General features: G+C 46.7%; 1 protein-coding gene and 1 long non-coding RNA gene across 6 annotated transcripts in view; one reads left to right on the top strand and one right to left on the bottom strand.

The window, feature by feature from the left end:
- TIMELESS (timeless circadian regulator) overlaps positions 1–23,719 on the top strand; it is a 35,789-nt gene that overhangs the window by 9,444 nt on the left and 2,626 nt on the right. Inside the window, exons 1-29 of one of the 5 annotated variants that reach the window (XM_053662002.1) lie at positions 4,734–4,827; positions 5,032–5,200; positions 5,649–5,815; positions 5,962–6,115; positions 6,239–6,353; positions 6,448–6,510; positions 7,809–7,910; positions 8,071–8,226; positions 8,460–8,593; positions 8,818–8,905; positions 9,195–9,371; positions 9,735–9,952; positions 10,388–10,491; positions 12,708–12,877; positions 14,692–14,817; positions 14,919–15,070; positions 19,187–19,284; positions 19,367–19,487; positions 19,589–19,790; positions 20,040–20,185; positions 20,771–20,856; positions 20,944–21,058; positions 21,148–21,230; positions 21,442–21,584; positions 21,792–21,972; positions 22,059–22,127; positions 22,245–22,363; positions 23,231–23,438; positions 23,572–23,685. In XM_053662002.1, the coding sequence (XP_053517977.1) occupies positions 5,719–5,815; positions 5,962–6,115; positions 6,239–6,353; positions 6,448–6,510; positions 7,809–7,910; positions 8,071–8,226; positions 8,460–8,593; positions 8,818–8,905; positions 9,195–9,371; positions 9,735–9,952; positions 10,388–10,491; positions 12,708–12,877; positions 14,692–14,817; positions 14,919–15,070; positions 19,187–19,284; positions 19,367–19,487; positions 19,589–19,790; positions 20,040–20,185; positions 20,771–20,856; positions 20,944–21,058; positions 21,148–21,230; positions 21,442–21,584; positions 21,792–21,972; positions 22,059–22,127; positions 22,245–22,363; positions 23,231–23,438; positions 23,572–23,685 (3,541 nt within the window). In that variant the 5' untranslated portion in view covers positions 4,734–4,827; positions 5,032–5,200; positions 5,649–5,718. The other 4 variants (XM_053662001.1, XM_053662003.1, XM_037133256.2 and 1 more) reach the window with 4 other exon arrangements.
- LOC119040321 (uncharacterized) lies at positions 20,179–22,902 on the bottom strand. The gene is made up of 4 exons (XR_005080828.2): positions 22,723–22,902; positions 22,220–22,273; positions 21,332–21,542; positions 20,179–20,287 (listed from the first exon to the last, which is right to left on the bottom strand). It is a non-coding gene; the product is annotated as an uncharacterized LOC119040321 (long non-coding RNA).

Here is a 23,719-nt window from a genome sequence, read left to right as displayed (position 1 = left end):
AGAAGGAACACACCAAGGCACATCATCATTACATTAGCCAAGATTAAAATGAAGGAGAGAATCCTAGAAGCAGCAAGAGATAAGGGGACTGTCACCTACAAAGGAGTTCCCATCAGACTGTCAGCGGATTTCTCAAAAGAGACCTTAGAGGCAAGAAGGGGCTGGAAAGAGGTATTCCAAGTCATGTAAACCAAAGACCTACAACCAAGATTGCTCCATCTAGCAAAACTTTCATTTAGAATGGAAGGGCAGATAAAGTGCTTCTCAGATCAGATCAAATTCAAGGAATTCATCATCACCAAGCCCTTATTATATGAAATGTTAAAGGGACTTACCTAAGAAAGAGAAGATAAAAAAGATGAACAATGAAAGGACAGCAAACTCAGTTATCAACAACCACACCTAAAACAAAAGCAAACTGAAAGGACAGCTAGATCAGGAGTGAACCATAGAAATGAAGATCACATGGAGGGTTAGCAACAGGGGAGTGGGAGAAGGAGAAGGGGGGAGAAGGTACAGAAAATAAGTAGCATAGACAGTAGATAGAAAATAGATAGGGGGAGGGTAAAAATAGTAGGGGAAATATAGAATCTAAAGAACTTGAGACATGTGTTCATGAACTAAAGGGGGGAATGGTGGGGGAGGGGTGCAGGGTGGAGGGGAACGGAGGGGGGAAATAGAACAAATGTAATGGCATAATCAATTTTTAAAATTTACTTTAAAATTTTTTTTTAAAAAAAGAGAAAAGAAGTATCACATGCCCTGTGTATGCCCAACTCTGTTCTAGGCTTCAAGAAACGCAGCAATAAACAGAAAAATATGAAACCTAGTCCTTGTGGAGCCTTCCTTTTATTGGGCTGGTTTATGACTTTTATTCTGTAAATAGAATATACATATACAAAGAATAATGTCTAAGTGCCAGACAGGCACAGTACTAGTCTGTAATAACATTTCTATCATCCTGAGGGAAATTGAGAGAAATAAAGGCAATTTAGGGAGTTTTTCATGAAGATTTGGTTATTGTACACCTTAAAGGAAGGACATGGATGAGATCATAGCATACATATTTTTATGTGAAATAATGGTGTTATGAGATGTTAGTGGGGTTTTTTTAATTCATTTCTAGAGATAGGGGAGGGAGAGGGAGAGAAACATCTATTTGTTGCCTCTTGCACGCCCTCTACTGGGGACCTGCCAACAGGGCAGGTTCCAGGCATGTGACCTGACAGGCACTCTAACCAGAGACCTTTCGGTTTGCAGGCTGGTGGTTCAATCCACTGAATCACACCATTCCATGGCTGGTTTTTTTTTTTTTAATCTATAGAGGGGAAGGGAAAGAGGGAGAGAAATATCAATGTATGGTTGCCTCTTGTGTGCCCCCTGCTGGGAACTGGCCTGCAACCCAGGCATGTGCCCTGACTGGGAGTCAAACCGCAATCCTCTGGTTTGCAGGCCTGTGCTCAATCCACTGAACTACGCCAGCCAGAGCAACGGTGGGGGGGTTTTAAAAAGTGTTTGTATTTTTAACCTGGCTGGTGTAGCTCAGTGGATTGAGCGCGGGCCTGCGAACCAGACAATTGAGGTTCGATTCCCAGTCAGGGCACATTCCTGGGTTGCAGGCCGGTTCCCTGCAGGCCGGTTCCCAGCAGGGGATGCACGAAAGGCAACCATACATTGATGTTTCTCTCCCTCTCTCCTTCCCTTTCCCTCTAAAGATAAATAAATAAAATATTAAAAAAAATAAAAAGTGTTTGTATTTTTAATATCCCCATTACCAGTCAAGTTAAGATGGTTTTCCCACTTTGGGGGGAATATATACTGGTACATGAAGTCATAAAGCATGGAAGGACTAATTTTTAATTTAGTTTTTTATTCATCACAATTTACAATGTTCTTTAATGTAACTTAATTGGATTCTTACAGCACAATAAGCGTAAAAGAGGGGAGCAGATGGGGGCAGGGAAAACCTCAGACCACAAGGCAGATGTGACCATCTCAGCCCGGTCAGTGGGAGACTCTGAAGCAAGGATTACCTAGAGTCCCTGTCAGACAGAAGTCGCCTGTGTCCTCTGAGCTTCATCGTTAACTGGGGGCTGCTGGGAAAGAGCAGGGCCAAGGGAGTCCCAGAGGTGCTGCCCATTAGCCTCGTGCTTTGCAGGTGAATGGCAAGCCCTTAAAATCTGAGTGGCAGCCTCCATGGCTGCCACACTTTTTTCAGATTTTTCAGAAATTTTTCAGATGAGCAAGCCAAGCCTAACTTGCTGAAAAACAAACAGGTAGACAGTGAAGCCAGGACGCTGACCCCACTTTCTGACCATTGTTACTGTTTTTCTGTTGCACCAGGAAGCATGTACGAGTTTTTCTTGAATGTTTCCCATGGGAGAGAAATTCAGTACGTGCAGAAATGCACAAGGCAATCTTTAGCAGAGGAGAAAAATGTATTCTGGGTAATTATGGTGTAAAAGAGTAGTGTAGTGCTGGAGGAGGAAGCACATACATATGCCCTCGCCTCGTCCTGCTGTAGGCTGTCTGGGAAACCTTCAGGGAATCAGGAGTGGCATTTGAGCTGATCTTGAGGGTCAGAGAGGTTTACAACTCTTGGAGTTAAGAAAGGAGGATGGACCTTCAGAAGAAGGAAAAAAACTGAGCAAAGGTCTGGAGAGCGTGGTGGGGCTTTCTGTCTTGGAATATGTGTGTGTAAACTTCTGGAGAGTGAGGAATAGTCGGTCAGAAGAGGCAGCCAAGCCGTGGATCTAAGAAGTGGTGGGTTGGATGGGTATGTGTGATGCAGATATAAGATAGTCAGACTACCAGTGATCTAGGAGAGGAAGATGAGGCAAGAGAAACTAGGTGAGTAGCTTCTGGTTAACTGTATGAAAAAGGAATGACCTGTAAGTTTTCTGTCCCTGGCTGCTTTTTATTTTTATTTTTATTTTTATTCATTTATTATTTTTCATTTTTTAATCCTCCCAATAAAGTCATTTAAAAAAGAAAAAACAAGCCCCTGACGATATTTTTTCATTGCTTATAAAGAGAGAGGAAGAGGGAGAGAGAGAGACATCTCATCAACTTGGTTGCCTTCTCCCACGTACCCCGAATGGGGATCAAATCCACTACCTGGGTATGTGCCCTGACCAAGAACCCATGACCTTGGGTCTGTGGGACGATGCTCCAACCAACTGAGCCATATCAGCAGCTCCCTGGCTGCTTTTTACTGTATTAATAGTGTTTTCACCAGGGAGGGCTGAAACTGCTGTGGAGCGTATTTTATTTCAGTTCTAATGAATAGGCCCAAGACTGCCAGCTGGTCTCATGACTCCTACCTAGCCTGGGAGCTTTACTTTAGGTCACTTGGCCCATTTCTTTTGTTACTTTTCCTGTTGCTCTCTGGTTTTGTCAAAACCGCATGGGGCCTTGTCTGGTGTGGCTCGTGGGATTGAGCACTGGACTGTGAAGCAAAGGATCACCAGTTCGATTCCCAGTCAGGACACATGCCTGGGCATGTGAGAGGCAAACACACACTGATGTTTCTCTCCCTCTCTTTCTTCCTACCTTCCCATCTCTCTAAAAATAAATAAATAAAATCTTAAAAACAAAACAAAACTGCACAAGATTAGTTCGGACTGGTGTGGCTCAGGAGTTGGGCGTACTCCCACAAACCGAAAGGCCGGCAGTTCGAGTCCCAGTCAGGGCACGTGCCTGAGTTGCGGACCAGGTCCCTGGTGTGCAACTGAGACAACTGAGCAGTGTTTCTCTCCTTTTCATGCTCTCTCCCTTCGTCTCACTTTAAAAGTGAGTAAATAAAAAAGGAAAAACAAGCCCTGCAGGGCATTAGAACCCGAAGTCCTGGTTCTCCGACAGAACCTCTCCCCTTCTGTCTACAAGGGTGGCTCCCTCCCTGTCTGCTTTGCTCTCCACCCCCACCCTGCCCCTTATTTTGGTAGCCAGGTAACAGGTGGCTGTTACTACCTCTGTTACGTTGGCCTTTCAGGTTGGAGTTCTCTGCTGGGACCAACTTTTAAAATATTTAATCTATACTTAGAATTAATTGGTCTACTATGGGGGAGGGAAGCCGAGAGGATGTGTGAGGTTATGTGTGAGGGAGCCTTTCTCACATGGCTTTGTCTCTGCTGTCAGAAGTCTATCATTTCACCCTTTCAGTGCCACAGTGTGTGGTGGTGTGTCTTATTTTGAGGAGGATGTGCTGACTCAGCATCTTTCTAACCAGCTCTGTCTTCTTGTCAGCTTCCTAGGCTGCTACTTGGAAAGTACAGACAGGGAAGCCATCAGAGCGCGCGCGCGTGTGTGTGTGTGTGTGTGTGTGTGTGTGTGTGTCAGAGAGCGAGTGCATGCATGCGAGCACCTATCTGTACATTCCAGTGGTCTGTCTGAAAAAGTTGGATATGTCTTTGAGAAGAGTCAGAGATTGCCCCAGGCTCAGGGTACACAAATCCCATGAGAAAGGGCAGCCAGGGGAAGTCTCCCTTCAGTCTTTCTGGTCTTATCGTTGAGTGTTTTACTGGCTCACTCTTGCAGGGTTGAGCAGTCAGGAAGTAGGTCAGCACTGGGTAAGGGTAGAGGGGTAGCAGGCAGCTGGAGAAGTGGACCAGTTACATAAAAGCTGGGAGATAACATCAGGCATTAAACCTTAGGTCTCAGGATACTGCACGTTTCCTGCAGGGGCACTTGGGAGGGGTTGGCCTGGAGGGAGGTGTGGGAGAGAGAAAGGCTTTTTTAGAGGAAGCCGCCACAGCTAAGAGCAGCATGGCTGATCGTGCCAAGGGGACAGGAGTGATGGATATTTCCTGCTTCCACAGAAGCAGGGTGGTAAATGCAATGCGTTTGTGTGGGTCTGTGTTATTAGTGTCAGCTACCGAAATATCTGGAGTTTTGCGTCTGTGCTTCCTTGATTGTCTGATGAAGGTTTAGGGATCTTAGTTAAAAGGTAGCATGCTTTGGAAAAGGAAGATGGTTCTCCTGGGGAAAGTGACAGGAAATTTCACTGGTTCCTATCCTCCCCTGTTCTGTTAGATACTGGCTTCTAGGAAGATTACCAAAACTTAAAGAGTAACTCTGGGGGGGAGAATGAAGGAACGTCACCTACACATTTTCAGGGCCTCGGAAGCCTCTAGGCTCCTGCGACAGATCAGATCCGAAGAGGAATCACTGTGGTGAGGGCTGGGCTTTCTTAATTCTTATGGTATGTAAGAGCTGTAACCGTGGATGTGGAAAGGCTGTGGAAGGGGACTGGGTCTGGTGACTTTAAGGGAGAAGGAAGTTTGTTCTCCCCTTCCTCCAGAAGGCTGCAGAGTTCTCTAAGGGGAAAAGTCTCCATGTTTGGTGCCTCTCTCTAACCAAGGTCACCAAGGTCACCTCGACTCTGAACCAGACTGTTTCTAAGGTTTCCGATCCACGGGGCAGAGCACAGGGCAGGTGCCTAACTCCTAGGCTTGGCCTCTGCCGTTTTGGTTAGGTAGGAGCATTCACTAAAAGCTTTCCCTGGGACTGGGAACAGCACTTGGTTCTGACAAAAGTGAAGCGTTTGAGGATCTTGTGGAGGATACTCTGAGCATTAGGGCCCTGTCCTGTAGTTCCCTCTCCTGAAAGGGAGAGGGTCCTACAACTGTTATTTTCCCTCATCTCTGCAGGCCTCATCACTGTTGTCTCCCCTGCATCCACCTGCCTTACTTATATCTCCACTGGCTGCTCCACTGATATATGAACTTGTACCAGATGAATTGCGAACTTCTAGCCACGTGTAGTGCCCTTGGGTACTTGGAGGGAGACACTTACCACAAGGAACCAGATTGCATAGGTGAGTACCTATTTGAGGGAACAGGTAAAAAATTTGCTTGTGTTGCGGAGGACTGTTGAATTTCTGAAGCCTTGTGTATGAAAAGCACTTGGGCTAGGTGGGGCTCCTTCCAGGGGTCCGTATAAACATGTGTTCTGTCCCTGAAGAGAGTGTGAAGGACCTGATCCGCTACTTGAGGCATGAGGATGAGACGCGAGATGTGCGGCAGCAGCTGGGGGCAGCCCAGATCTTGCAGAGTGACCTTCTTCCCATCCTTACCCAGCACCACCGGGACAAGCCTCTCTTTGATGCTGTTATCAGGTTGTTTTCCCAGCTTTTCCACTTTTACCACGTGCCTGAGTTGGGTGTTTCAGCTGACAGATTTTGGTGTTTGCGCCTGGTGGGAAAACATAATAACTTGTCCCTCCTTCATTGTTTCCCCAGGCTGATGGTGAACTTGACCCAGCCAGCCTTGCTCTGTTTTGGTAGTGTGCCCAAGGAGCCTAACTTCCGGCACCATTTTCTACAGGTGCTCGTTTACTTGCAGGCCTACAAAGAGGTGAGGTTCTCCTTCAGAGTCCCTGGGGCAGAATTGGGGGCATTGTGGAAGGAGAGGGTGGGAGCTACTTAAGGTCCATTCCTTTGTTTTGTAGGCTTTTGCCAGTGAGAAGGCTTTTGGGGTCCTCAGTGAAACCTTGTATGAGCTGCTACAGCTGGTGAGTGAGTCTCCACCTTCCGAGATCCCAAGGACAGTTAGCACCTTGCTCCTCCTCTGGGTAGAGCACTGGGTTCAGCATTGTCAGGACAGCCTGAGTTTGGAGATACGGTCCCGGTCTCATTGTCTCTGGCTACCTCGGGGCTGCTTGAAGTCCTCCTTTTCTTTCTTTCTTCCTTCTTTCCCTTTCCCTTCCCCTTCCCCTTCCCCTTCCCCTTCCCATCCCTTCATTTATTCCTCCCCCCAACCCCCAAATACAAGCAAAATTTTATTTAGAGAGTCACAGAGGCCCTGGCTGGTGTGGCTCAGTGGATTGAGCACCGGCCTGCAGTCCAAAGGGTTGTGGATTTGATTCCTAGTCAGGGCACATGCCTGGGTTGCAGGCCAGGTCCCCAGTAGGGGGCACGTGAGAAGCAACCACACATTGTTGTTTCTCTCCTTCTCTTTCTCTCTCCCTTCCCCTCTCTCTAAAAATAAATAAATAAAATCTCTAAGAAATATATGATGTTATAAAGAAAATCACAGAGGTAGAAAAAGTGAGCCAGCTGGACTACATGGGCTCAGGAAACAAGTTACAGAGGCAAAAGGAGGGAGGAAGAAAGGAGAGAGGGAGCTTTTTTCTTTCTTTTAAATTCTGATTTTCCTCTGTGTCTTGGTCTCCCAGCCAGGGTGGGTGTTGCCTGCCTTCCACGAGGTTCCCCAGAGCCGCTGCAGATAAAATAAAGAGTTGTCCTGGATGCAGTCTTACTGCTCCGGCAGGAAAAGGGGTCGCAGTCTCCTCCAGTGGAGAATGCCCCCAGCCCTTCTCTGACATGGCTTTTCTTAGGGTTGGGAAATGCAGGGGGAGATAGCACACAGTGCTGCGCATAGCTTATTAATCACTGTCCAACAGGCTGTAGTCATAAAAAACTAACACTATCTATAGATGATAATTAAACACAGAAATCTTTTCAGGTTGGGGTCTGCGAGACATGCAGGTGCCTGATGGCTGTAAAGGCACATTTCGTGAAGTAGGGAGTTTCACTTCTTATGCCTTGAACTCAAGCATCTGGGTTATACTAACGGGGCTTATCGCTGAGCAGAGCCAGCTCCAGAGGACAAAAATGTACATTTCAGGCCTGATTCCCACGGGACCTTCGGTATTAGACTCAAGTCATGCCTGCCCCTTGCGTTATGACCTGGTTTTCCAGGGAGACTTACCAGCCCCTTTCAGACCATGCTCTCGTGGGGCTGACAGTCTTCGAAACCACGCACAGCGGCCCCCAGCAAGCCTCTTCCTCCAACTCTGCTTCTGACTAGGGCTGGGAAGAACGGCAGGAGGAAGACAACTTGCTGATAGAGCGGATCCTGCTCCTGGTCAGAAATATTCTCCATGTCCCAGCCGACCTTGATCAGGAGAAGGTGGGAAAGGGTCCCAGGTTGTCTGAGTTCTTGTGCTTGGTTAGGTTGTGCTGCCCTTTTTGGCTTTTTTGTCCTCCGACAAGTCTGGGCGGGGAACCTCGGTTGAGGCAGGGCCGTGGGACTGACTGACTCCCGTCTCCCCTCACCACTCACTGCTCAGAGGATCGATGACGATGCCAGCGTCCATGACCAGCTTCTCTGGGCAATTCACCTCAGTGGCCTGGACGACCTCCTCCTCTTCCTGGCCAGCTCGCCCACTGAGCAGCAGTGGAGCCTACATGTTCTCGAGATCATCTCCCTTATGTTTCGTGACCAGGTGAGACCCTGGCCCATTGCCCCGTTTCTTCATGCATGTACTTTTCTGCTGTGCAGCCACAATTACTCTTACAATAGTGGCTGAACTCTGCGGGGAGAGGGACGACAGAAGAGTCACCTGTTGAGTGTAGGGTCCCATCAGTGATCCCATTTCGTTCACTGTCCCCAGTAGGAATGGACTCCAAGTAAGGAAGGACCATCCTTCTGACTCTTCCCTCCATGTTCCAAATCTAGAACCCGGAGCAGCTGGCAAGAGTAGGACAGGGGCGCTTAGCGCAGGAGCGGAGCACAGATGTGGCCGAGCTGGAGGTGCTGCGCCAGCGAGAGGTGGCGGAGAAGAAGAGTCGAGCCCTTCAGCGAGGCAACAGGTGAGTGTCGGGAGCTGCTCTGGCCGTGTTCCCGTTGCTTCGCTGTGGAATGCTAGGGCCTGGGAAATGCTTAACTTTTAAGCCAGTGGTGACCAGATAGCATTTTTGCAGTTAGAACATGCTCTGACATGCTAATGACAGAGAATGGGGCTAAAACTTCCAGGGAATTGTGGGCTCACCCTGAATGTTTATGTTTATGTTTTTGTTTTGTGTTTTCACTGCAGGCATTCTCGATTTGGGGGTTCTTACATTGTTCAGGGGTTGAAATCTATTGGAGAGAGGGACCTCATCTTCCACAAAGGCCTCCACAATGTGAGTGTGCTCCCATCCGGGGTGGGAGCTCCGTCTCGGGGAGTCAGGGAGCCTAAGGATAAACGTCTCTGGAGGTAAAGCTTCTCAGTTAGGAGACTCAGAGCAGGAGACTGCAGGAAAAATAGGGCTTCTGGCATTATTGTCTTCACCGCTGCCTTCGCTTAGTTCCAGAGAGGGAGAGCTTTCTAAGAGTTTCTTTTGAGAAAACTGCAGAACCAGGGACGTGGGAAGAGCTGCAAGTGGAGGGCAGTTGTTAGGAGTGATTTTAATCCCTGACCCATCCCACCAGCTCCGAAACTACAGTTCAGACTTGGGAAAGCAGCCACGAAGGGTGCCTAAACGTCGCCAGGCTGCCCGGGAGCTGTCCATTCAGCGCCGCTCTGCCCTCAATGTGAGACTCTTCCTCAGAGACTTCTGCTCTGAGTTCCTGGAGAACTGTTACAACCGGCTCATGGGCTTCGTGAAGGTGAGAGCCTCGGAAGGATGGAGTAGAGAGGTCACTGGGCCAGTGGTGGGCAAGAAGGGCCACCTGGGGAGGATCCTGTGGGCAGCTGACCCTGGAGTGTGGACTAGTAGGTGGGAAGGATATAAGGTGCCCCTGAGAAATGGTGATGATGTCAGAAGGGTAGCAGGTTAAAAGTCTCTCAAGAAACATCCCTCCAGGGGAGGGGAGAATGAATGTGGAGACACCAGGAAGAAGAAGAAAGGCTTGAAATCATGGGTCCTAGAATATTGTCATCGTGGTGTCCAGGGTCCTCCCAGTTATCGCGGGACAGGAGGACACTGGAAGCCCTGAGGTCACAGAATGGTCTTTTTCCCTGGATGTTAGGATAACCTGCTTCGGGAGAAAGCTCAACAGCATGATGAGACCTATTACATGTGGGCCTTGGCTTTCTTCATGGCCTTCAACCGGGCTGCCTCCTTCCAGCCAGGCCTGGTCTCTGAGACCCTCAGTGTCCGTACCTTCCACTTCATTGAGCAGAACCTCACTAACTACTATGAGATGATGCTGACTGACCGCAGGGAAGCTGCCTCCTGGGCACGCCGGTGAGTGGGTGAGAATTGGAATGCGCGAACAGACTTCTTGGCCAGGATAGGAATCTGAGGGCCTGAGTTCTGGATGGTGCTTTCTTTTCTGTTTCAGGATTAAGGTGGTCAGGCTGGGGAGCAAGGACTGGCTGGCCATTTGGGTTTTAATGGCACTGTTTTGGGGGGAGTGGTACTGTTTCCATGAGCCTATGTCCTAAGACTTTGGAGTGTCCAACCTTCCGGCATCCCTGTGCCTCACTGGAAGAAGAGTTGTTTGGGGCCACACATTAAATACACTGCAACACATAATCTCAAAAAAATCTCATAAGGTTTTAAGTAAATTTATGATTTCGTGTTAGGCTGCATTCAGCAGCTGTTCTGGGTTGCATGCAGCCCGAGGGCCGCAGGTTGGTGGCCCCTGTAAGTTGTCCTTCTCTTTCCCTCAACTCACAGGATGCACCTGGCTCTGAAGGCCTATCAGGAGCTGCTGGCCACAGTAAATGAGATGGACATGTCGCCAGATGAGGCTGTGCGGGAGAGCAGCCGCATCATCAAAAGTGAGGTCCTGGCACAGTGCCTGATTCTGGCCTTCCCTATCTCTTTTTTTTTTATTATTATTTAGTTATTTTTTAAGTACAGTTTTTTGTCTATTTCTCCCATCCCAGCCCCCCCCCCCCGTGCTCCCCACCTCCCTCTCATTTCCTCCCCCCCCAGTCCTCATCCCTGTGTCCTTCATACTTGTTCCTCCAAATCCCTCCCCTTTTTCCCCCTTAAATTCCCTTCCCTCCCCCCTCTGGTCACTGTCCCCTTGTTCTCTATTTCAGTGTCTTTGTTTTTATTCTGCTTGCTTGTTTGTTTTGTTGTTTAGCTTCCTGTTAAAGGTGAGATCATATGGTATTTGTCTTTCCACACCTGGCCTATTTCACTCAGCATAATGCTTTCCAGTTCCATCCATGTTGTTGCAAAGGGTAGTAGCTCCTTCTTTCTCTCTGCTGCATAGAATTCCATTGTGTATATATACGACAATTTTTTGATCCATTCATTTACTGATGAGCACCTAGGTTGCTTCCATCTCTTGGCTATTGTAAATTTTGCTGCTATGAACATTGTGGTGCATAGGTTCTTTGATATTGATGTTTTAGGATTCTTAGGATATAATCCTAGCAGTGGAATTGTTGGGTCAAAAGGCAGGTCGATTTTTATTTTTCTGAGAAAATTCCATACTGTTTTCCATAATGGTTGTACCAGTCTGCAATCCCACCAACAGTGAACTAAGGACCCCTTTTCCCCACAACCTCTCCAACATTTGTTGTTTGTTGCTTTGTTTATGATAGCCATCCTGACCGTTGTGAAGTGGTATCTCACTGTGGTTTTAATTTGCATCTCTCTGATAGCTAGCGATATTGAGCATTTCTTCATGTGTCTCTGGATAGTCTGTATGTCCTCCTTGGAGAAGTGTCTGTTCAAGTCCTTTTCCCATTTTTTAATTGGGTTAGATGTCTTCCTAGAGTGGAGTCGTGTAAGTTCTTTGTATATTTTGGAGATTAAACCTTTGTCTGAGGTATCATTGGCAAATATGTTTTCCCATACAGTTGGTTGTCTTTTTAATTTAGAACTGTTTTCTTTAGCCACGCAGAAGCTTTTTATTTTGATGAGATCCCATTTGTTTATTCTTTCCTTTATATTCCTTGCTCTAGGGGACATATCGGTAAAAATGTTGCTGCGTGGAATATCTGAGATTTTCTTGCCAATGTTCTCCTCTAGGACTTTAATGGTGTCGCAGCTTATATTTAAGTCTTTTATCCACCTTGAATTTATTTTGGTGTATGGTGTAAGTTTGTGTTCAAGTTTCATTTTTTTGCACGTAGCTGTCCAGTTCTCCCAACATCATTTGTTGAAGAGGCTATCTTTACCCCATTTTATGTTACTGCCCCCTTTGTCGAATATTAATTGACTGTAGAGAGTTGGGTTGATTTCTGGGCTCTCTGTTCTGTTCCATTGGTCTATGTGCCTGTTTTTATGCCAGTACCAGGCTGTTTTGATTACAGTGGCCTTGTAATACAGTTTGATATCAGGTATTGTGATCCCTCCTACTTTGTTCTTCTTTCTCAAAAGAGCAGCTGCTATTCGAGGTCATTTATGGTTCCATATAAATTTTTGAAGTGTTTGTTCTATGTCTGTGAAATACGCCATTGGTACTTTAATAGGTATTGCATTGAATCTGTATATTGCTTTGGGTAGTATGGACATTTTGATGATGTTCTTCCAATCCATGAACACGGTATATGTTTCCATTTGTTTGTGTCTTCCCTGATTTCTTTCTTCAGGGCTGTGTAGTTTTCTGCATACAGGTCTTTTACCTCCTTGGTTAGGTTTATTCCCAGATATTTTATTTTTCTTTTTGCTATATCAAATGGGGTTTTTTCCTTGATTTCTGCTTCTGCTGATTCATTGTTGGTATACAAAAATGCCTTTGATTTCTGGATATTGACTTTGTATCCTGCTGTTTTGCCAAATTCATTAATTAGTTCGAGCAGTTTTTCATAGAGTCTATAGGATTTTCCATGTACACTATCATGTCATCTGCAAACAGTGACAGTTTTGTTTCCTCCTTTCCTATTTGGATGCCTTTTATTTCCTTTTCCTGCCTGATCGCTGTTGGCCTTCCCCATCTCTTGACCAGCATTTTACTCTTCCCAGTCCCAACATCACCCATCTCCTTTTCCTAAACTTTCCAGACTAGTCCTTCCAATGCTTCTCTTTCCATTTCTAGACAACATTTTCTATGTGATGGAGTATCGAGAACTGTTCTTGGCACTCTTTCGAAAGTTTGATGAGAGATACCAGCCCCGCTCTTTCCTTGTTGACCTGGTGGAAACCACCCACCTCTTCCTCAGAATGTTGGAACGGTTCTGTCGGAGCCGAGGGAACCTGGTGGTGCAGGTACGGGGCAGTGTCGGGATGTAGAAAGAAACAGGGAAGAAAGGTGGAGGGCAGGAGCTCTGTCTCCTCCCATTTTCTGTAGCTGAAGCTGATTCGTTAGAGCTACTCTGCACTAAGAGGACAAGAGATGTTGCTGATGTGAGTCTACTTTAGTTTTCTTCTTTTATTAGATTAATCTCTGATAATTCAGGAAACTTATTATGTGCTAATTCTGGGGGTTCATATTATAGTTTAGTAATTTAAAAATTTTTTTATAAAAGATTTTATTTATTTTTAGAGAGAGGAGAAGGGATGAAGAGAGGGAAAGAAACATCTGTGTGTGATTGCCTCTACCGCACTCCCTACTAGTCACCAGGCCTACAACCCAGGCATGTTCCCTGACTGGGAATTGAAGCAGCGACCCTTTGGTTTGCAGGCTGGCATTTAATCCACTGAGCCATACCAACCAGGGCAGAGTTCAGTAATTATGTGGTGATATTTCCTGGTTGTACTTCTGAAGCACTATAGTGAGATGGGAAGAGCCTTTAATTGAAAGTCAGAAGGTCTGGGATCTCTTACTATATCTGTTGCTGTTAGAATAACTTAGTTGCTCATGTCAGTCTCCATAGTCCTAAAGCTGTTTGTAATACCTATCCACCAGCCCAAAGTGACATATAAATGAAAAGTCTGGCATAAGAAGAAAACCTCAAGAAATTTGTTTCCCAGACACAGGGACTCCGCTTTGTAAAGTTTTGCCTAGGGGTTGCCTTTTTTGCTGTAGCTTAAACTTCATCCAGAACTGGACGTAAAAGGGCAGCAGTATCAGAGAGACTTTCCTAAAAGGCATTTTTACACTCAGGGCTCCATGGTATTATCAGCAACAGTAGGCAATGTCATTTACTGGGTGTTCACCGTGTGTCGCACATTGTGCTGGAGTTTCCTGGGCATGCACCACTACTAGAACATGTGCACACGGTGGTTACGCAGGTTGTTCAAGGTTTACTGGTAAATGGCTAGCGTCTGTGCTCAGTCCAGGTCTGCTGACTCCAAAGCTCGAGCTCTTAACCTTTGGACTATGTAATTTTAAGGTCTTTGAATAGAGCATGAACCTTGAGGGCTGCGTAGTTCACCTGATTAGCCTGTACCAAAGACTTGGGGGTGCGGGCAGGGTATTGACTCTCTCTTTCTGTCCAGGAGAAAAAATTGTAGGCTATATTTACAAAGTGCTTTGCATTTTACAAAGCCTTTTTGTGTAGAATTTCCTATCCTCATAGAAAATCTGTTCATTCCATAGACTTCTGTTTAAGATGTCACTGCTTTTGGGAAACCTAACCCCAAGAAATGAGTCAATGGAATGACTGTGTTTTGCTGTTCCTGTGTTTTGCCATGGCATTTTCTGCTCAGCTACATTTTAGGTCCTGTCCACACTGAAATGTAATTTACCTGTCTGCCCCACTGGACTGGAAGCTCCTCAAGGGCAAGCAAATACGCTGTTCACTGCTGCTTCTCCACTGCCTTTGAGTAGCACGTGGCAGGCACTCTGTAAATGTCTAATTCAGACATCTAGTGAATCAATAATAGAAAAGACACGGATGGGGAAAGGCCTTCTTAGCTCTCTTGCCTTTTTTTTTTTTTTAAGAGAGAAAGGGGAAGGGAGGGAGAAAGAGAGGGAAAGAAACATCAAAGTGAGAGAGAAACAGCAATCAGTTGCCTCTTGCACACACCCAACTGGGAACCAGACCTGCGACCTTTCGCCTTGCAGAATGACGCTCACCCAACTGAGCCACACTGGTCAGGGCCTCTCCTGCCATTCTAAGATAGTTCTTTTTTCATAGAATAAACAAAAGAAGAAAAGAAAGAAGAAGAAGAAGCCCGTTGCTTCTGATAATGTCCCATACAGCCCAGGGGACCTGGAGGCCCTGTGGCCATCCCTGGCTGAGCAGCTGCAGTGCTGTGCCCAAGTAGGTAGTTGCAGAAACCTAGTCTTTTTCGAGGGTAGTGCTGTGGGTTGGCTGTCTGGGTTTCCCTCTTCTCCATTCCCAGAGCTTTAATCCCTCTCTAGGGTCCTGAGCTCAGTCTGGACTCCATGGTTCCCTTTGATGCGGCCTCAGAGGTGCCAGTGGAAGAGCAGCGGGCAGAAGCCATGGTGCGGATCCAAGACTGTCTGCTGGCTGGCCAGGCCCCACAGGCCCTGGCCCTCCTTAGGTCTGCCCGGTAAGGATGCCTGCCCACCCATTCTCCTGGATCCAGCTTTTGGGAGCAAAGGGAGGCTTTCACTGTGTTGTAAGACTCTCAGTCTTCAAAAGAGAGAAGTCCCATTGGAACCACTAGGGCTCTACACTGAGTACTGAGTTCTGGGGAGTTTTGATTGGTCTGTTGGTGGGCTTTGTTGTTTGATAAAACAAGAACAGAAAGCACCATTAATTAGAGGAAAAAATAAACATAATTCTAAGTGCCAAAGATAGTCATCATTAACATTTTGATGAGTTATCATCCAGAGTTTTTTTTCTGTATTAGACATATATACCTTCTTTTACAAAAATGAAATATTGTACATCCTGATTTATAGTATTTTTTCATTTCTCAGTAGATCATGAACACCATTTCTCATTAGATATATTCCCATAATTGTTAATGGCTTTAAAACACCATTGCATGAATATGTACATTTGTCCAACCACATGTCAAACATTTAGATTGTTTGCATTTGTTCTTACGTGATGTTCATTGCACTGTGGCTTATGGGGGAAAATTTCCCTAGAGTTGTTGTTACATCTTTGAGGTAATAGTTTGTATTCTCTTTCTGGCTGACAAATAGTTTGCATTCCTTTTTGGCTGACAAATAAGTCAAAATTCCTCCTCCCGCTTTAAATTATACCTCAGATTCCACCCTGGCTGGTGTAGCTCAGTAGATTGAGTGCCAGCCTGCGAACCAAAGGGTCGCCAGTTCAATTCCCAGTCAGGGCACATGTCTGGGTTGCAGGCCAGATCCTCAGTAGAGGGGGCACAAGAGGCAACCACACATTGATGTTTCCCTCTCTCCCTCCCTTCCCCGCTAAAGATAAATAAATAAAACCTTTAAAAAAATAAATTAAGACTTCAGCCAAGATAGAGGCCTAGGTGGAAACATTGTGCTTTCTCGCACAACCAAGTTTAAAAATAATAAAGTTTAGCAACAAAAACACAACCAAACCACAGAAAATTGACCTATACAGAAGTCTGACAACAACAAACCTTTCAACGAGACTGGTAAGAGGGGTGAAGCCAGCAGCAGAGCGGAGTTGGGCAGGAAAGATCCACCGGACCAACCCAGATGTGCGACCCAGGTGAGCAAGCAGCCGAGGGCAGATTCCAGGTGTGGAGTAGCAGTGGGCGAACCTACAGAGGGAGCAAGGCCGCAGGCTGACCGCGGTCACACATTCGCGTGCAGATAAACCAGCAAAAGAGCGAGCAGTGAGGCCCCAGCGGTGGGAAGCAGCAGAGGGGACCGCCATTGCGCCCCTTTGACCCCACCCCCACATACAGTGTCACAACCCAGCGACCTGGGTGGCCCCTCCCTGGTGAACACCTAAGGCTCCGCTCCTCATACGTAACAGGTTCAAACAGACCAAAACATGGCTCAAGAAGAACTCAAAGCCCCAGAGCCCATAACTCTAAGCAACGAAGAAATAGCCAAACTTTCAGATGCACCCTTCAAAACACTGGTGATCAGGATGCTCACAGAACTGGTTGATTTTAGTCACAAATTAGAGGAACAAGTGAAGGCTAAACTAATTGAAATGAAGGGAAATGCACAGGAAACCAATAGTGATGGAAAGGAAACTGGGACTCAAGGGAGTAGACCAGAAGGAAGAAAAAAACAACCAAACAGAAAACTATGAAGAAACAAGAATTCAAAAAATTGAGGAAAGGCTTAGGAACCTCCAGGACATCTTTAAACACTCCAACATCTGAATTATAGGGGTACCAGAAGGGGGAAAGGCACAGCCATCAGTGGAAAACTTATTTGAACAAATAATAAAGGAGAATTTCCCCAATCTGGCAAAGGAAATAGACTTCCAGGAAATCCAGGAAGCTCAGAGAGTCCCAAAGAAGTTGGACCCAAGAAGGAACACACCAAGGCACATCATCATTACATTAGCCAAGATTAAAATGAAGGAGAGAATCCTAGAAGCAGCAAGAGATAAGGGGACTGTCACCTACAAAGGAGTTCCCATCAGACTGTCAGCGGATTTCTCAAAAGAGACCTTAGAGGCAAGAAGGGGCTGGAAAGAGGTATTCCAAGTCATGAAAACCAAAGACCTACAACCAAGATTGCTCTATCCAGCAAAACTTTCATTTAGAATGGAAGGGCAGATAAAGTGCTTCTCAGATAAGATCAAATTCAAGGAGTTCATCCTCACCAAGCCCTTATTATATGAAATGTTAAAGGGACTTATCTAAGAAAAAGAAGATAAAAAAGATGAACAGTGAAAGGACAGCAAACTCACAGTTATTAACAACCACACCTAAAACAAAAACAAACTAAGGACAGCTAGATCAGGAGCAGAACCATAGAAGTGAAAGATCACATGGAGGGTTAGCAACAGGGGAATGGGAGGAGGAGAAGGGGGGAGAAGGTACAGAAAATAAGTAGCATAGCCCTGGCTGGTGTAGCTCAGTGGATTGAGCACGGGCCTGCGAACCAGACAATTGCGGTTAGATTCCCAGTCAGGGCACATGCCAGGGTTGCAGGCAGGTTCCCTGCAGGCCAATTCCCAGCAGGGGACGCACGAAAGGCAACCCATACATTGATGTTTCTCTCCCTCTCTCCTTCCCTTCCCCTCTAAAGATAAATAAATAAAATCTTTAAAAAAAAAAAAGAAAGAAAATAAGTAGCATAGACAGTAAGTAGAAAATAGATGGGGGGAGGGCAAGAATAGTAGGGGAAATATAGAATCTAAAGAACTTGAGACACATGGTCATAAACTAAAGGGGGGAATGGTGGGGGAGGGGGTGTGCAGGGTGGAGGGGAATGAAGGGGGGAATAGAACAACTGTAATGGCATAATCAATAAAACATTGCCGGGGTCCAGCCTCGGCAAGGGTCCAGAGATCCCGAAGGTGGGTAAGGCATCGGCAATGGGTAACATGACAACACGCCTCAAAGAACAGTGAAGCTCTGTTCCGTTTATTGCAAGTACAAGCAGGATTTTATATTTTCATTTAAGGTAGTGATTAACATTTGCAGGTGTATAGCATGATCAGTTAAGCAGAAAAAATCAATACAAAAGTAACCAGGAAAAGCACAAGAATTTCCATAGTTTCCGTTATATTAAACAAAAATTGTTTTGACCAGGAGAACCAATAATCAGACAATTTGAAATAGCTCTGTGTACAGAGTTTGAATGTCTTAATTGTATATTAAGGTTTCTCAGAATTTGTCATGGGGCAAAAGGATATGCTAGATTGAGTAGAGGTAATAGGAAATTTATTATAAGGCTTTTGTGATGTCTGACTTAGCTATTCTTTCTGTCTAAAATGTTTCTCTGTGTACTATAAACTGACTCTCTAGTAACTGATTCTACGTGTTTAGTTTGTAATAGTTAATTTCTTTGCCTGTCTAATTGATATATATTCTTATTCAAGGTAAAGGAGGGGCTGTTACTTCAACAACTTCTGAACATTCAGGGACTATTTCATTAGAGGGAACTTTGTTCTCTGATCAAGAAATTACTTTGTACAACTTCACTGGAATTATGCAAATCAATGAACCTGAAATATAAATGTCTAACAATTCCACTACTTTTTGATTACCCAAACAAACATGTAACTTGTTTTACTTATTTCTGGTACACTATGGCGGTCCTGATCGCTTTAAGTTGCTCAAACCAGGGTAATTTATACGACTTGACATGTTTTCCCTTATGGTTAATAATTACATTGCCCTGGCTGTCGTATTCCCCTGTATAAGGGAGAGGGGAATCTATGGAGATTTTTTCCATCCTTTCAGGCAGTTTCGTGGGGAATACTAATGTTTTCCCCTAAACTGTTCCCTCCTCTTGGGTGATTTTCACAGGAATAAGTAAGTACAGTTCAATGTCTATATTCAGTAGCAAGAGTAAAATAATTAAAATAAAACAGCCCATTGTTAACCCGTTTTGGATGCCACATTCTCCTCCAGGGAGACGAATTCCTTGAACTCAAATCCTCCATGCCTGGACCTTGTCAAACAACATGGTTGGAAGAGGGCGTGGCAAAACATATTTAAAAAATAAATTAAATGTAAAATAAGTAAATTGTGAGTCAGATTTTCTCTGGTTAAAGCCTTGTTTTTCTCTGTGTGTTTCAGGGAGGTATGGCCAGAAGGAGATGTGTTTGGCTCTCAAGACATTTCCCCAGAGGAGGAGATCCAGCTGCTGAAACAAGTCCTCTGTGCCCCGTTTCCCAGTGAGTCTCCATTTCCTTCACATCTCTCTGCTTCTAGCTTTCTCTAGCACCAGATGCCCAATAATCCTCACTCTTCTTTTAGGACAGCAGGGGCCAGAGGAACGGGGGGCAGAGGAGGAAGAGGAAGAAGAGGAGGAGGAGGAGGAATTACAAGTCGTCCAGGTGTCAGAGAAAGAATTTAATTTTCTGGACTACCTGAAACGGTACGGCCAAGAGGACTGAGCTGGTCCCAGGACAGAGATGGTGGGGCTGTGAGGATGAGCAGTGCCATGCTGACATCCTCTCCCTTCCTGTCTTGCTGCAGCTTTGCCACCTCCACTGTCATCCGAGCCTATGTTCTGCTGCTGCGGAGCTACCAGCGGAATAGTGCCCACACTAACCACTGCATTGTCAAGATGCTGCACCGACTGGCCCATGACCTCAAAATGGAAGCTCTTCTTTTCCAGCTCTCTCTCTTCTGCCTCTTTAATCGTCTGCTAAGTGATCCTGCCGCTGGGGCCTACAAAGTGAGGGGATACCAAGGAATGGGAGCCTTGGGGTTTAGGGGAGTCATGGGGTAAAAGGATAGTCTTCAGGAGGTAGAGGGCACTGAGGAGTGTCAGGGTCGTCTGGCTGAGGGGGCTGGGTGGGGAAGGACAGGAGAGAGTCCAAGTGAGGAGGGGGCAGCTGGGAATGTCTGTAGCAAAAATGCATAGAGGGCCCAGTTTCTGTATAGATTTAGGCCAGAGGCCTCAGGCAGCCTCCCTCTCTCACAGGAGCTGGTGACTTTTGCCAAATACATCCTGGGCAAGTTCTTTGCACTGGCTGCAGTCAACCAAAAAGCCTTTGTGGAGCTGCTGTTCTGGAAGAACACATCTGTGGTTCGAGAGATGACTGAGGGCTATGGCTCCCTGGACGGCGGGTGAGCTCGAGCATGGGCAGTAGGGGTGCGTGGCACGGTCACAGAGTATAAGCTGGAAGAGCTGACTGATGAGTTGACGTAACCGTTTTTTCCCTTTCGTAGCTGAGAAAACAGATCACAAAGGTAAAATGTTTTACTTAAGGTCACCCAAGTGAGGAATGGGACTGGAGCCTAAGTCTGCTGTCTACTCTAGTTTCCTTCTCCAGGGGGAGGGGGAGGGGTCAGTTGGCAATGGGGTGGCCCCCCAGTCCCAGAATGTGCTAGGCAACCAAAAGGATTCATAGAAATGTTTGGCTGTTCCTTAGTGTCTCAGCTCCTCTCCTTTCACACTTTTTTCTCATAATGCTCTCGGTCCCTGCAGTGTCAGGTTCCATAGGCCTAACCTGGAAAATGTCTTAGTTTAACTTTTGGATTCTTAAGTGGGAGGAGCGTGAGGGGAAGGAAGCACATCTGAGGCCTCTGCTGGCTGGCTCCCTTGGGGTAGCTCCGCTGTCCTCCTGGTTCTTTGAGAGCTGACCAGAGAAGACCTTGGGTCTCTTTTGGGGCCAACAGCCTACGTGCTTTCCCCCTCCTTTTCTCATTTAGATCTTCTAGTCGCAAACCTCCTGTGTGGAGCCCAGAGGAGGAGGCTCGGCTTCAGGAACTGTACCTTGCCCATAAGGATGTGGAAGGTACGTGGCCTTGAGGTCTGAAGAGCCTATGAGGAGGGCTGCCTGGGCTCCCACACCCCTCTTCACTGCCTTCCTCCTCCATCTCAGGTCAGGATGTGGTGGACACCATCTTGGCACACCTGAATATGCCTCGGACACGTAAGCAGGTCATCCACCATTTGGTACGGCTAGGACTGGCTGACAGTGTCAAGGACTTTCAAAGGTAGAGGCACACGTTCTGGAAGGAATTGAGATGGGCCATCCTCTGTTTACTGCCTCGGCCCACTCTGCCACTGACACCCTCCCGAACAGGAAAGGAACCCGTATCGTCCTGTGGACAGAAGATCAGGAGCTGGAGCTGCAGCGGCTGTTTGAGGAGTTCCGGGACTCAGACGGTAAGGGAGGTAGGAGCTCAGAGAATCTGATAGGAGAGCCACGCTGTGTCTTCCCCTCCTGTTCCCGAGTAAGGCTTATCCCATCCCTTCCGTCCACTTACTGTATTTGTGCTGTCACTCGTGAGTGAATTACGCCAGCCTCTGTCCTCTGATTTCCTTTACTTCTGTTTTCTCTATTGCTCTTGGGAGTTTACAGTCTCCTTCTTCGTAGATGTCCTGGGTCATATCATGAAGAATATCACAGCCAAACGCTCCCGGGCCCGAATAGTGGATAAACTGCTGGCTCTGGGGCTGGTGGCTGAGCGGAGGGAGCTGTACAAGAAACGCCGGAAGAAGTTGGTGCCCTCGGGCCTGGTAATAATCTTCCCCTGGCTCTGCTGGCATGGGACCATGCCCCTGAAGTAGCCACACTACTTTGAGTAGTAGGGGTACTGCTTGAAGTAGCCCACCCCGGATCTTCCTGTTTCGGGCTGCTCTGACGAGGTCCACCCAGAACCAGGAGGCTCCACTCAGTTCCTCATCTTGTCTCCTTTTTCATTTCCCACCCCCACTGAATTTTAGCCTAATGGAGAGGAGTCCCTAGAAGAGTTTTGCCCAGAAGATCTGGAAGAAGAGGAAGGCCTGCCAGAGGAAGAGAGTGAAGAGAATGAAGAGAAAGAGGAGGGCTCAGAAGCAGAACAAACCCCCCAGGGGAACTCAGTTCTTTCATCCGAAAACCTTGGGCAAAGCCTGCATCAGGAAGGTGAGGGCTTGGGCTGGGAGTGGTGTCTTGGGTGGGCGAGGGGGGTTGTCATATGGGCCAATGATAAGTTTCCCTCCTTCCCTTAGGCTTTTCTGGTCCTCTCCTGTGGCTGCAGAACTGCCTGCTTCAGGTAGCAGGTGATCGGGAAGAGGATGGTGAGTGGATAAATGATGGTTTCAGGAGGCCTGGGGCGCTGGAAGCTGCTGCTTGTGGGATAAAGGACCAGTTCTTTTCTTTACATCTTTACCTTATGACTGTTGACCCTGTTCTAGGCTGTTCCCAGGCAGTTCCATTGGTGCCGCTGTCAGAAGAAAATGAGGAAGCAATGGAAAATGAACAGTTTCAGCAGCTGTTGCGCAAGCTAGGGGTTCGACCTCCTGCCTCTGGGCAGGTAAATACACCAATTGCGATGCAGCCAAGCTGCATTGTTGCTGTTTCAGAATACGTCTCGTTCCGCTGACCGGGACTCCTGTGGCAGCTGTCCTGCCAGCCTTCCTGTCTCCAATTTCCCCCTTCCCTCAAGTCCATATTCCATGCTGCCCCCCAAGTTATCTTTCTAAGATAAATTTTTATTATATTACTTCTCTGTCCAGAGCACTTGATGGTTCCCTGCTGTTTGCAGGACAGATTCTAGAGCTTCCAAGTGGCATGCCTGGCTTTGGCAAATTTTTGTAGCCTCACGGGCACGCCACCCACATACCTACCTACCTTACATCACAGTCATCCTTCAAATAGTAGGCTTTTTCATACCTCCAAACACTGGGTCATGGCAGCAGCCCCTATACTGGAAGTCTCCAACCACACATCCAAACTGGAGAGTCAGTGTAGCTGCCAGCTGCTCAGAGAAACTGGCCCTGTTGCTGACAGCCCCTGAAGCAAAAGCAATCACTTTGGTAAATGAACAACTGAGGTTTGTTCATTTCCTTGATATCACCCCAATCCTATGGTGGCAGACTATTGATTTTTTTTCTCCTGTTAGATTGTAAGTTTCTTGAGGGCAGGGATCATAACTGATTTACCTTTTTAGATCCCCAGGATTCATTTATTCAACTAATGGCTATATTTACTGGGCACTGCTTCTTGTAGCAGGCACCATGCCAGACATTGAGCATTTATTGAGTAAATAAGCAGTAAGTTCATAACCCTTGTGGATTTTCACCAGTGCGGGGTCATATTTATTCAACGAATATCAAAATCTGGTGAACTAGAAGCTGGTCCTTTCCCATTGCTTTTGTTTTCAATGTCTTTGCCCCTGTAGGAAACCTTCTGGCGAATTCCAGCCAAGCTGAGTCCCATCCAGCTCCGGAGGATAGCAGCTTCTTTGAGTCAGCTGGAGAAAGAGGAAGAGCTTCAGCCAGGGCTGGACCCTAATGCCCCTGGACAGCAAGGCGCTGAGGAAGAGCACCAAAAGGGACACCAAGCACAAGCCCTGAGGGCCCTCGTGTTAGCCCGAAAAAAGAAAGCAGGTCTGGTGACCCAGTGGGTAACAGCAGGACCACTTATTGAGTACTTACCATGTGCCAGCCCTGGTGATGTGGAGGCTGATAGAGTCTTTTGAGAATTCGAGGGCCCAGTTGCCTAATTTTATGCCTCTTACAGTCATTTCAGATGCAGAGACTGCTGGTGGGAAAGAGCAGCTGAAAGTGGCACCCAAGAAGCGACAACTATTGGACAGTGATGAGGAGCAGGAGGGAGATGAGGGCAGGAGCCATGGTAGGGAGTCTGATTGGGACATGCTCTTTCTTCT

This window comes from Artibeus jamaicensis, unplaced genomic scaffold (assembly GCF_021234435.1).
Source record: "Artibeus jamaicensis isolate MK-2021 breed Jamaican fruit bat unplaced genomic scaffold, CSHL_Jam_final contig_233, whole genome shotgun sequence".
NCBI classification, from domain to species: Eukaryota; Metazoa; Chordata; class Mammalia; order Chiroptera; family Phyllostomidae; genus Artibeus; species Artibeus jamaicensis.
The sequence above is the reverse complement of the archived record's forward strand: the minus strand, read 5'-3'. Positions and strand labels throughout refer to the sequence as shown.